The sequence below is a fragment of the Lepidochelys olivacea genome (genome assembly GCF_965140295.1).
Source record: "Lepidochelys olivacea isolate rLepOli2 genome assembly, chromosome: 25".
Taxonomy (NCBI): Eukaryota; Metazoa; Chordata; order Testudines; family Cheloniidae; genus Lepidochelys; species Lepidochelys olivacea.
Window position 1 is genome coordinate 14,194,301 of NC_140435.1, and position 12,761 is coordinate 14,207,061.

The window sequence follows — 12,761 nt, forward strand, 5'->3', positions numbered from 1 at the left end:
GAAAAGGAGGATTTGTGGCACCTTAGACTAACAAATTTATTTGAGCATAAGCTTTAGTGAGCTACAGCTCGCTTCGTCGGATGCATTCAGTGAGCTACAGCTCGCTTCGTTGGATGCATCCGATGAAGCGAGCTGTATCTCACAAAAGCTTATGCTCAAATTTGTTGGTCTCTAAGGTGCCACAAGTACTCCTTTTGTTTTTGCATGTAAACAGAGACTCAGAACACACTACTGGTGTACATCTTGCTGAATCTCACTTAATATCCTGTACAGAAGACCTTCCATCGTTCACATCACGGTACCATGCAACATTCAAATTGCCACCTTAATGTAAGCGGCTCTGGTAATGACTGGAACATGTTGCATTTGTGATCTTATGCAGGCTTTCATAGAAATGAACACTGAGGAAGCAGCAAACACCATGGTAAGTTACTACACCACAGTCACTCCAGTCCTTCGAAGCCAGCCCATCTACATTCAGTTCTCCAACCACAAGGAACTCAAAACAGACAACTCTCCAAACCAAGCAGTGAGTAGTAATTCTTTACATTATCCTTCAATAACAATTGCCTAGCACTTCACTGAGTACCCTTAAACCGCCAATTGCCAGAAGCTGGGTCTGGATGACAAGACAAATCATTCAAAATTGCCTTGATCTTTGAGTAGTGTCCCTATGAGTGCTCCACCTCATGTGCACATGTGCCCCATGTGCTTTTGATTGGAGACTTTCATTAGTATTGTTTGTCCAGCCTGCACATGTGCCATTAATAGCCTCATGTCTTGCACTGAGGGTATGTCAGGCTGTGTGAGTGAACTGCCCTCAATTCCTTTTAGCCACCTTCACCTGAGGTGGAGCTTGGCGTGTTTGCCTTTGCTTTTGCAGTGCTTGTTTATCCCAACTTAGCTAGCCTAGTTAGTTCTTAATTTGTAATCACAGCTTGTAGTTTCTTGCTGGGAGGGGAGGAGTTTTTTTCTTTTCCTCTTGGGAAATCCTACCTGTGTGGGGCATGACCGGTTTACTGGGATTTAAATGTTACACCTCATGTAGAGGGAACCTATCCCGATCAGTGCTGGAGATCAAAGTGCATTTGCTGCCTGGGAGAGTCGCGTGTTCCTCGGAAGTGTCCCTTCTGGTTGGCCCTCTAATGTAGGGTTTGGAAGAACTCAGAAAGGAGGCTGTGACTACTGATGGTGGAGCGTTCCCTTCACCCTGATTTGGAGCCAGGTCAGGAGAACTCCATGTACATCACTCCCTGGGGGCCTCTGGCGCCCCTTCACCACAGCACTCTTCCAGAAAGGGGAGATCCTCAGAGTCCTCTTCTAAACATCCTAAGAGGAGGAGCGCTAATTCCCTCCCAAAGAACCCTCCTCAGAGATCTCATTTCCTCACCAGGTCGATGATCTCAGAGACAATGTCTTTGAGGCTCAGTACCGTGGAGGCAAAAATAACTTCCAGTGCTGGTAAGCAAGAAATCCAGTTTAAGTCCAGTCATGGTTCTCTGAAGGCCCCAGTACTATCTACTGGAGATGCACAGACCAAACACAGAGGAACAGAACTGGTGGACTTAACTCCTTTCCCCATTCCCCTATGGAGTTATTCATTACCTTGTAAGCCTCCAGCCACATCAGCATTCTAAACAATCGGTACTGACTAGCATGGACAAGCATACTGATCTATTTATGCTGTAGCAACATTCAGAACTGCAAGATTTTTAGATACACAAAGGACTTATCAGTGACTGCTGAACCAGAGTCCTCATTGCTGGTGGTTAGAGTGCCTTTTGGTACTGCGAGTCACTCAGTCTTCAGAGCTCCAGACATTTCCAGTACTTTCACCCCCTTTTCAACTGAATATCTAACAATAAAAGAAGAGGATGATTATTTCCCTTCAGCATCGATTGCTGTACAGGGTTCCCTTATGGTACCCGTATATGGACCTCCTTTCTCAGAGGGGTAGGAGCGGAACTCAAGGACCTCACAACTGCTGGTGGGAGCATCCCTGGGTGCCACCTCTTCCTCTCAGTGGTGGTGATGGAATCCTTGGGCACTTTATCACAGTTTCCAGGCCCCCAGCCCTCTCCATCGGAATGAAAGGGAGACTCAAGCTTCTCCTCTCCAGCAAGAGGAAGAAACATATGAATCCCAAGAAACTAGGGCAGATGAAGCCAATCCTTAAGCTGCCACGTTGTAGTTTTGTACCATCCTCACCAGATGAATCTGTAATGCCTCCTCCATCTATGCTGGATAGCTTTTGGCAGTTCCAGGATCTTGTTAGGATCCTTAGATACCTCGTTGAGGAGGTCAGAGAACCCAAACACAAGCTGCTGGATATTCTGTGCTTTGCAACGCAATCCAGAGTTGCCCTTCCTCTCAACAAGGCTCTCCTGGAACCTTCTAAAACCATTTGGCAAACCCCAGCTACAGTAATGCTCACATGTCAGAGGACTTGGAGGTCTTATTCTCCCACCCTCCACCTAACACTTGGTGTTGATACAGTTAATGAACGGGGCAAGCAACATTATAAGTCCTCCACATATGATGGAGACCAGAAGTGCCTGGCCCTGCTGGGCAGAGAATCCTATTGATCAGCAACCCTACAGATCCATATTGCAAATTACTGGGTACTGATGGCAAAATACAAATACATGTATAGTTTATTGAACACCTTCCTTCAAACCAAAGGGAACAATTGCAGGCTACTGTTGCTGACAGACCATTACTGGCCAGGACGTCTCTTCAAGCAGCTCTGGGTGCTGCAGATACTGTAGCCCACTTCCACTCTGTGGCAGTGGTGATGCGCAAGGCTTCATGCTTTCAGCTTCCCCAGAGAAGTCTAAAATATGGTGGTGGACTTTCCATTTGATGGACTGCAGCTGTTTGCGGAAAATACTGATGAGTTTTTGCATACCCTTACGGATTCCAGGGCCACATTACACTTGTTAGGTATCTACACTCCTACAAACAAAGGGAAGTTTAGATCACAAATGGCTCAAAGTTCTTGTGATGCAATTCTTTCCATTTCAGAGGCTGAGGGAACCTCTTGAAAGACACAGGTTAGAGCTTTTTCTCTGGAACCTATCTGATGCATCTGTGCAGCAGTCTTTTTCATCAAAATATCCATTTTGACCGGGTGGTTAAGGGTTCAAACTTCACTTACATTCACTTGTCAACTTCAGTGTTTTCCCCATTTCCCCCCTTTGGAGACACTCACACTCCTAGGCTTGTTGGAAATGGGAATCACCTCGGACAAATGGATGATGGACGTAATACCTGGCAGCACCACGCATTTTACCTCCCTCCCGCCGCCTCATTCCCCTTTCCTGTCCTTCATGGACCCCTCTCACAAATCCCTATTAGGACAGGAAATAAACTCTCTCCTTTGTTTAGGAGCGATAGTCAGGGCCCTGCTCAGCACAGGGGGAAAGGCTTCTATTGATGGCATTTCCTTGAACCAAAGAAAAACAGAGGGTGGAGACCCATCTTAAATCTAAGGCTCAAACAAATTTGTGAAACCTAAAAAGTTCAGGATGGTGACTCGGGGAGCTATAATTCCTTCTTTAAATTCAGGGGTTTGATTTTCAGCCATTGATCTTCAAGATGCATAATTCCATATTGTGATATACCTGTCTCACAGAAGGTTCCTTCACCTTGTCGTAGGCCAGGTTCATATTCGATATCAGGTGCTCCCGCTCAATCTCTCCTTAGCTCCATTAGTGTTTCAAAAGGTTCTTTTCATGGTGGCTGCCTACCTGCATCATCAGGTGATCATAGTATTTGTGCCTTGATGACTGGCTGTGCAAGGGGTTGGTCATACCAAGAGGTGTCATTGCCATAGCAAAAACACTTTTCTTGTTCTTAGACTTGGGTCTGCAGTTGAATGTGGAAAAATCCACACTGACACCCCTTCAGAACATCAATTTATAGGGATATTCGTGAATTCTTTAGCAGACAGGGCCTTCCTTCCCATGGACAGGCTTGTGATATTATCTGACCTTGTCAGAATTATTCAAGGGAGTCCCCAGACTTCAGTTGTGGTAGTTTATACCACTGAGACAGAACAGGTGAGGTTACACCTTTTGCTGTTTCCAGGGGTAGCTTGGATCAATTTATTTGCCAAACAAACACAGCCTAGAGAAACAGGAGTCAGTTTCCCAGCTGGTGAAGCGTTCCCTAGACTGGTGGATGGTTCTTCGCAGTGTAGGGGCAGAGGTTCCTTTTCTTAAACTAGCTTTCCTAGTGGCTATTACCTTCACTCCGTAGATTCAGAAAGATTGGGGCCTTCATGGCAGACCCTCCTTTCACAATTTTCTACATGGCTAGTGTCCTTACCTGCATCCTGGGGACCTTCCTAAAGTGTCTTGAGTTTCATCTGAATCAGATCATTTACCTGTCCGTTTTCTTTCCAAAAACTTCACAAATCCAACATGAAGACAGTGCTCCATACTCTAGATATCAGAAGGCCATTATCTCTCTCTCTCTCTCTCTCTCTCTCTATATATATCTATAGATATATATATCTATAGATATATATATCTATAGATATATATATCTATAGATATATATATCTATAGGACTAAACCATTTAGTAAATCCCATAGGCTTTGTTTTGTTTGCAGACAGATTAAAAGGCTCTGTTATTTCTATCCAGAGGGTAGCAAAAAGGAATTCAGGGCGTATTATATATGTGGCCAATGGGAGCTGCAGGGGCAGTGCCTGCAGAGAGGGCCACTGTGCAGAGCCACATGCTGTCCTCCCCTTCCCCCAGGCCACAAGGGCACATTGGCCCCTTCTGGGAGCAGCATGGGGCAGGCAGGAAGCCTGCATTAGCCTGCCCACGGTAAGCACCACCTGGTGGGGGGCCACACCCCTGCCTGGAGCCAGCACCCCAAGCCCCAGCCCAGAGCCCCAAAGTGCACCCCAACACCTTGCCCCAGGCTCTGCCCAGAACGTCTGCCAACACCCCAGCCCAGTGAAAGTGAGTGAGGGTGGGGGAGAGCGACCAATGGAGAAAGGGAGGATGGAGTGAGTGGGGTTTTGGGGAAGGGGCAGGGTAGATGCTGGGTTGCCCTTAAATTCAAAGTGATCTTGGGCCTAAAAAGGGTGGGAGACCACTGTTCTAAATCATCAGGCATTGGCCGCTGTCAGAGACAGGGTAGAAAGCTAGATGGACCATTAGTGTGACCCACTATGGCCATTCTTAACTATCCATTTGGTTTCATTGTTGATCCTGATGCGCCGCTAATGCTGTGGCTCAAGGATCTGCAAGGGCTAAATTTATGAATTTTATACTGTGTATTATTTAAGCACTATTATATGGGATAGGGTTTGAAAATTATGCTGGTCTGAGGCTCAGGCTGGATAAGTTTAGTCCTGGATTAATGCTAAAGCACTGCCAGTCCTTCTCTACTAACATGCTATCCCACCTTTATATTCTGCTGTGGACAAGACCCTAGACTGAGGCTGACATGACAGCCTCCAAGGCATGATAACTTGAATAAACAGGACGGGTCTCCAGTAGTCTTACATAATCACTTCTAGTCCTGGTAGATTTTGCAAGAAATTGGACCTTAGAATCACATGTTTTTGATTGCCCTCTTGTTTTTTCCTCCACTTTCTGATGATTTTAAGTGGCTAACTTAAACCGATAGAGCTAGAAATTAACAACTTTTGCAATCTAGAAAGCTTGGGGGTGCAACTCTCAGATAGTTAATGCTGTTTGTTGTTCATTTCTGCATTCTCTGGGAGATGAACTGCTAAAATTATCAGTTGAAATGATAGGGGGTGAAGAACGTGGTAGCATTTTCTGAAATGTTTCCCATTCCACATTCCGGGCCAGTTAGACAAGCAGAACTTCAGGGCCTCAATGCATAGATGAGATGATGCTAAAAGGAGAGATTTAGGTTTATTAGCAACTGGGGAACTTTGGGGAAAGGAGGTGCCTTTACAGCAAGGCTAAACCAAAACAGAACCAGATTGTTCTAATTTTATGTGCCACCAATCATAGAGGAGACTTTAAACTAAGGGCTCAGGGAAACAGGTGTGGAGGTGCACACAGTTCAGGCAGACATTCCTTAGGTGAGGATTTATTAAAGGGGACAGTCTCTGTCCTAGTAAAGAGAAGATGATAGAAGTTGATAGAGGAACTGAAGAGTAAGTCAAATGAGTCCTATTCAGTTATATCACATAAAGACGGATACCTAAATATTGACAAATTTAAGTGCTTGTATACAAATGCCAGAAGTCTAAATACTAAGATGGGTGAACTTGAGTACCTGATATTAAATGGGGATATTGATCTAATAGACATCACAAAAACTCGGAACAATGATAATCAACATGACCTGGTAATATCAGGGTAAAAAATATATAGGAATGACAGAGTAGGTCATGCTGGTGGGGGAGTGGAAATATAGTAAAAATCGTAAATGAATCAAATTGTACCATAGATTCTCTGGATAGAAATTCTATCCTTGATTTAATTTAAGAGTATAGCAATAGGAGTAGAGGACCAACCACCTAACCAGGATGGTGATAGTGATTGTGAAATGCTCAGGGGTGTTAAAGGCTACAAAAAGAGAAAAAACAATAATGGGGGGTTCAGCTATCCCCATATTGACTGGGTACATGTCACATCAGGATGGGATGCAGACACGCAATTTCTAGACCACATTAACGTCTACTTCTTGGAGCAGCTAATCCTGGAACCCACAAGCGGGGAGGTAATTCTTGGTTTAGTCCTAAGTGGCACACAGGATCTGGCCCAAGATATGAATATAGCTGAACTGCTCAGTAATTCCAACCATAATGTAATTAAATTTAAACTTCCTGGTAGAGTGGAAAACATCAAAGAAGCTTTTAACCTCAAAAAAGAACTACACAAAAATGAGGAAAAATTAGTTAAATGGAAGTTAAAAGGAACAGTCACAAACGAAATGCCTGCAAGCTGCATGGAAACTTTTTAAGCACCATAATAGAAGCTTAAACTAAATGTATTACCTCCCCACGACCCCCACAAGTAAAAAAAAGCAAGAGGACCAAACAAATGCCACCATGGCTAAGCAATAGAGTAAGAGGAGGTTAGAGAGACAGTCTTCCTTTAAAAAATTGGAAGTCAGATCCTACTGAGGAATATAGAAAGGAACATAAACTCCGGCAAATCAAGTGTAAACCTATAATTAGGTCGGCCAAAAAAGAATTTGAAGAGCATTTAGCAAAAGACACACAAACTAACAGGAAATTTTTTTAAGAACATCAGAAGTAGGAAGCCTGCCAAACAATCAGTGGGGCCACTGAGTGATTGAGGTCTAAAGGAGCACTCGAGGAAGACAAGGCTCTTGAGGAGAAGCCAGATGAATTATGGCAGTGAAGCTCAATGCAAATAATTCATTTGGCTGTTCAACATGATCTGGAAAAAGGGGTAAACTGGGGTGGCAAAGCTTACAGATACAAAATGTCTCAAGATAATTAAATCCAAAGCTGATTATGAAGAGTTACAAAGGGATCTCACAAAACTGGATGCCTGGTAACAGAATGGCAGATGAAATTCCGCATTGATAAATGCAGAGTAATGCACGCTGGAAAACATAATCCCAATTATACATACTAAAGGATGGAGTCTGTTAGCTGTTATCACTCAAGAAGGATCTTGGAGTCGTTGTGGATAGTTCTCAACCCATCTGTTCAGGCTGCAGCTGCTGTCAAAATAACAAACAATGTTAGAATGGTTAGGAAAGGGATAGATAATGCAATAAGCATCATAATATTACTCTCTAAATCGACGGTATGTCCGCACCCTGAATACTGCATGCAGTTCTAGTCGCCCATTTAAAAAAAAAAGATATATTAGAACTGGAAAAAGCAGAGAAGCGCAACAAAAATGATTTAGGGTGAGGAACAGCTTCCATTTGAGGAGAAATTAAGAGAGTAGGACTGTTCAGCATGGGAAAGACATTATTGGTGGGGATATGAGTGGTCTATAAAATTGTGACTGGGGTGGAGAAAGTGAATAAGGAAGTGCTATTTACCCCTTCATGTAATGCAAGAACCAGAGGTCACCCAATGACAGTAATAGACTGCAGGTTTAAAACAAACATAAGGAAATATTCCTTTGCACAATGTGAATCTCGTTGCCAGAGGATGTTGTGAAGGCCAAAATGATCACTTAATTAAAAAAATTAGATAAATTCCTGGAGGATAAATCCATCAATGGTTATTAGCCAAAATGGTCAGAGATGTAATCCAATTTCTAGGTGTCCCTAAATCTCTGACTGCCAGAAGCTGGGACTGGATGACAGGGAATGGATCATTTGAAATTGCCCTGTTCTGGTCATTCCCTCTGAAGCATCTGGCATGGACTACTGTCAGAAGCCAGGATATTGGGCTAGATGCACCATTGGTCTGACTCAGTATGGCCGTTCTTATGTTCTTAAGTAAAGTGAACATAGATATGATTCTGAGAGCCCAGGTGTCTGATAAATAGTAATGTTGGTGCATTTTCCAGTTTCCAGTGTGTTCTATAAACAGGCTCAGAACAGGAACCTCACAAAGGGAGACTCTCCATTTTATGAAAATATTTTTTTCAAGTTTGTTTTAACTTCACTGTCCTTAAAACATCAAGGATTTGTAAACTTGTTTAAAATTCCTAAATAGTTTTTTAAAAAAGTTGCTCATTAATCTTTGTTTTGTCAGTTTCTGTGGCTTGTCAAAAGTTCAGCTCTGATTTGCCAGTTGTAGCATTACTTTACAGCAGAAGACACCTGCAAGCACCATAACTAAAGAGCCTTAATTCTAGTTTAATTCTCAGTCCTGGGGATGAGGGAGTATTCTTTGCACATTTAGAAGGGTGAAGCCCCAGTATGTCGTGGTGTTACTTTTAGGATAGTTCTGTCTCCATGCCGTTTGTTTTCCTCACTCCTGTTCCATATGTTTCTAGCATGACCCTAATAAGTTATAAAATGAAATGTGTAATGTTACTAGTGCTGCCTGTTTGGCATGGATCCAAGTAATGAGACTAGTAATCCAGACTCCATCTAGGGTGTGGGCGTGCTCTGCTTGAAGTTTTTTATTATGGAATAACACAGACCTTGCATCAACAAATGTTGAACAAGATCACTCAATTTAGGCTTTTGGGAGGGTGGGTGGAGGGGAAGCTATCACTAGTAACTGGATCATAGCACGTATGAACTCTAGCTGTCTTTTCCTGTAAGCAATTAATGCGTGTGAACTTCCAGTTCGCATTTTCATGTTGCAATGCTCTTGTTGGCTCTGAAGTGTGCAACCACTGCCAGAAACTTTGAAATGTACTGTTATGTGAACAGGCTCTTAGTTGTAAATTTCCTTATACAGACTCCTAATCTCCAATGGTGGTGATCAGTGTTGTGTTCTGTGGTAGTTTCCAAGTGTGAAACTTGCAACAACAAAAAAATTAAACTTGAGTACTTCTACCTGCAGTATTATTAACCTGAGAGGATGTTTGTTTCCACAGCGGGCCCAGGCAGCTCTGCAAGCAGTGAACTCTGTTCAGTCTGGAAACCTGGCACTGTCAGCCTCTGCTGCTGCAGTGGATGCAGGAATGGCAATGGCTGGTCAGAGCCCTGTCTTGAGGATCATTGTGGAAAATCTCTTCTATCCTGTCACTCTGGATGTCCTGCATCAGGTGAGATCATGCTCAAATTCCCTCGTGCAGATCAATATGGAAGAAATGGCAACAGCAGTTTGCATGGAGCAGTGTTGCTTTATCCAAAACCACCTTCATGTGATCATCCCTTCAGTGTTTTTCTCCTTTGTCTTAGGTTAAGTCCTTGCATCCAGGAATGTTTACGACTGTAAATGTACATGGTGCTTTACAGTGATACATAAATGTGTTTTAGCAATGTAAAACACAGAAGCATCTCAGAGAATCCATATAAACTATTGGCTGGCACATCAAAATTTTCACATTGACTATTCAGCTTTAAAAACAGCTGGCAATGAAGAAGTATTTGACAGGTATTAAATAGAGGCATTTCAGTTACTAACACTTCTTGTAGTATCTCCCCATTTTTAATTGCCAAGTCACATTCACAATATTGGACTGCATTGCATTCGTTTGCTAGTGTTCACTCCCCACCTGAAATCTAGTTCTGTGAAGCCTATTGCAGTGATAGGCGTTCAAGATGTGTGGCAGTGAAGCAAAAAATGACTACAGAATAGGTCGAAAATTCTGTCTAGGAAAACTTTGAAGTGTAGGCAGCGGTAAGGCAGACTACACTGGGCAAAACTGTCTCAGTGAGACTACTGGTGAAGTTAGGGAGTTTGTCAATGAAATAGTGTCATGGCTTAAACCGGGAAACTTTAGTTGATGGGCATTACATATAATGCTAGTAAAATATGCCACATTTAAATTCTTATAGATGCTGTCAACCATTACAAAAAAACTAGTTTAGCACAAGTGCAACAAAAGCATACATTTAAAATAGAAACTTTAATTTTTACTCTTGTACAACTAAACCAGGCTAATTTCTTTAATTGCAAAGGGCACCAGGGACTATAATTCTGCTATGTTCAGTGTCTTTTCAGTTTAAAATGCAAAGTTTGATTTTTGTACGTGAAGCATCCTCTTCCTTCAAACCCTCATTTCAAAATGCACTAAGTGCAAATACTACAACACATGCTTTAACAGTACAAGTTTATCCAGCTAGAAGTTGAGTTTAAAGTAATTTTGAGAAGCGCCATCAGATGTGCACACTTCAAAATAGTAGCGGGTCATGTTTCAGACAGAAAGGGAAAGGACCTAATTGTATCTTTTAACAGGTAGCTAGTTATGCATGCATTATATTTTTCTCATGCTGGTAAGCATGTGTGCAGTGGCACCCATGAAAGCTTATGCACAAATAAATTTGTTAGTCTCTAAGGTGCCACAAGAACTCCTCATTATTAAAACTGCCATTGATGATTCTATTCATTGGAGGAAACATTCAGGTCTCTTTTTTGTGTAGAATCCATATTAAACTGTTTGTCATACATGGTATTTGACTGCAAGACAAAGATGCAAATTAAAAAGTTACCAGTTTTTTTAATCTGACAAAACAGGGAAGTGCCTTTGCTTAAACATCTTCAACTCCAGTGGAAGTAAGTAACTCTTCAGGGAAACTACTAAAGTATTTCTCTTAGCAGGGTTTCAGCATTGTCGTACTAAAGTTTTTTTACACAGGAAAGCTAAAATCATGCATAATACAGCTTTGGAAATTCAAATTCAGTAAGCCTTTACAGAGATCCACAAGCCATTCATTAAACACAATCAGAACATAGTTGAGAAATATGTTATAACACCCTATTTCCTATGTTACTTTTCCATTCTGATCTTTAATTTTAGATATTGTGTGAGCACTATAAAAAAGGAGTGCCTCTAATACTGTTTATAAACTCAGTTAAGTTTAAAGTTAGAAAAGGAAAACTATTGAAATTTAGTCCTTATAATTCCATTGTATAAAAATAAGATGAAAGTAGCTTTATTTGCAGTTTCTTACTGTGAAAAGTGGAGATACAAAGAGAAAAAAAACTATTAGAAACATGAGATGACATGATATGCAAACTTCATCTTGCAGATTTTTTCCAAGTTTGGCACAGTGCTGAAAATAATTACATTCACCAAGAACAACCAGTTCCAGGCCCTGTTACAATATGCTGACCCTATGAGTGCTCAGCATGCCAAACTGGTGAGTACACTGGCAGCTCCACACACCTGAACTTGTTAAGGGATGACTTGAAAAGAAAGGGTTTCAACAGATCTAGGAATAGCTGGATGTCTTGCTTCTGTCACGCTGGAAATGTTTAATAGTACAGGGTCAAATCCTGCCCTCAGTTTCACATGTGCGACTGTTTCACTGAGGTTTCTGTGTGTAATTGGGAGAGAATTTCACCAATAAAAGTGCATTGAAAGTGAAATTTTAAGTCTGTCAGGATATTGTTAAATAATTTTATAGCGTGTTATCTAAGCAAGCTATTTGCACTTATTCTCACAGCTTTAAGATGTCAGAATAACTTTCCAGGTTAGTCAGATTTGTTCTTTAGCATAAAGGTACCTTTGACAAGGTAAAAGAGCTCTGGTTTGTTTTTCTGCAGTCTTTAGATGGGCAGAATATCTACAATGCCTGTTGCACATTGCGCATCGACTTCTCCAAACTCACAAGCCTCAATGTTAAATACAACAACGATAAGAGCAGAGATTACACACGGCCAGATTTACCTTCTGGAGATAGCCAGCCCTCTCTCGATCAAACCATGGCAGCTGCTTTTGGTAAGAAAGCCCCTCTAAGAATATATTGACTTCTTCCTAAAAGTCTGTGTATTGTGGGCTTCAACATTCAGAACGTGAGTAGAGTAGTGAAGAAATCTGAGTGTTGACACCTCACAGACCATAGTTGCTCATTGTACTGTTGATTCAGACCACTTTCTGTACAGAATGAGATGTTTTGTTGTTCCCTGAACAATACTAAGTATCCGTTTTTAGTGGAGTACATCTGGTTCCTCCTTTTCATTTCATAATGACCCCCTCTATAGTGAAATTAACTGTTAGCTCTGAAATCACATTTTGCAAAGTGGAATGTTGGCATTAACCCATTAATGCATTTTTAGCAACAGCTCCTTACCTCCATTCAGAAGTTACCCCCATAGATAGTATTTGAGTCTCTTTTCTGCCGGTTTGATTTGCGCGGTAACCAAGACCTCTTGTGTCCAAAGTTGGATTTACTGCTTAACCAACAGATTATGCTGTATTGGAT

At 41.9% G+C, this 12,761-nt stretch overlaps 1 protein-coding gene across 2 annotated transcripts in view; it reads left to right on the forward strand.

Annotated features, from left to right (window-relative positions):
- The window catches only part of PTBP1 (polypyrimidine tract binding protein 1), a 52,961-nt gene that overhangs the window by 26,055 nt on the left and 14,145 nt on the right, over nucleotides 1–12,761 (forward strand). For both annotated transcript variants that reach the window (XM_084614794.1, XM_084614795.1), the window contains 4 exons: nucleotides 383–529; nucleotides 9,485–9,655; nucleotides 11,586–11,696; nucleotides 12,103–12,277. In XM_084614794.1, the coding sequence (XP_084470920.1) occupies nucleotides 383–529; nucleotides 9,485–9,655; nucleotides 11,586–11,696; nucleotides 12,103–12,277 (604 nt within the window). The remainder of the gene's footprint in view (nucleotides 1–382; nucleotides 530–9,484; nucleotides 9,656–11,585; nucleotides 11,697–12,102; nucleotides 12,278–12,761) is intronic.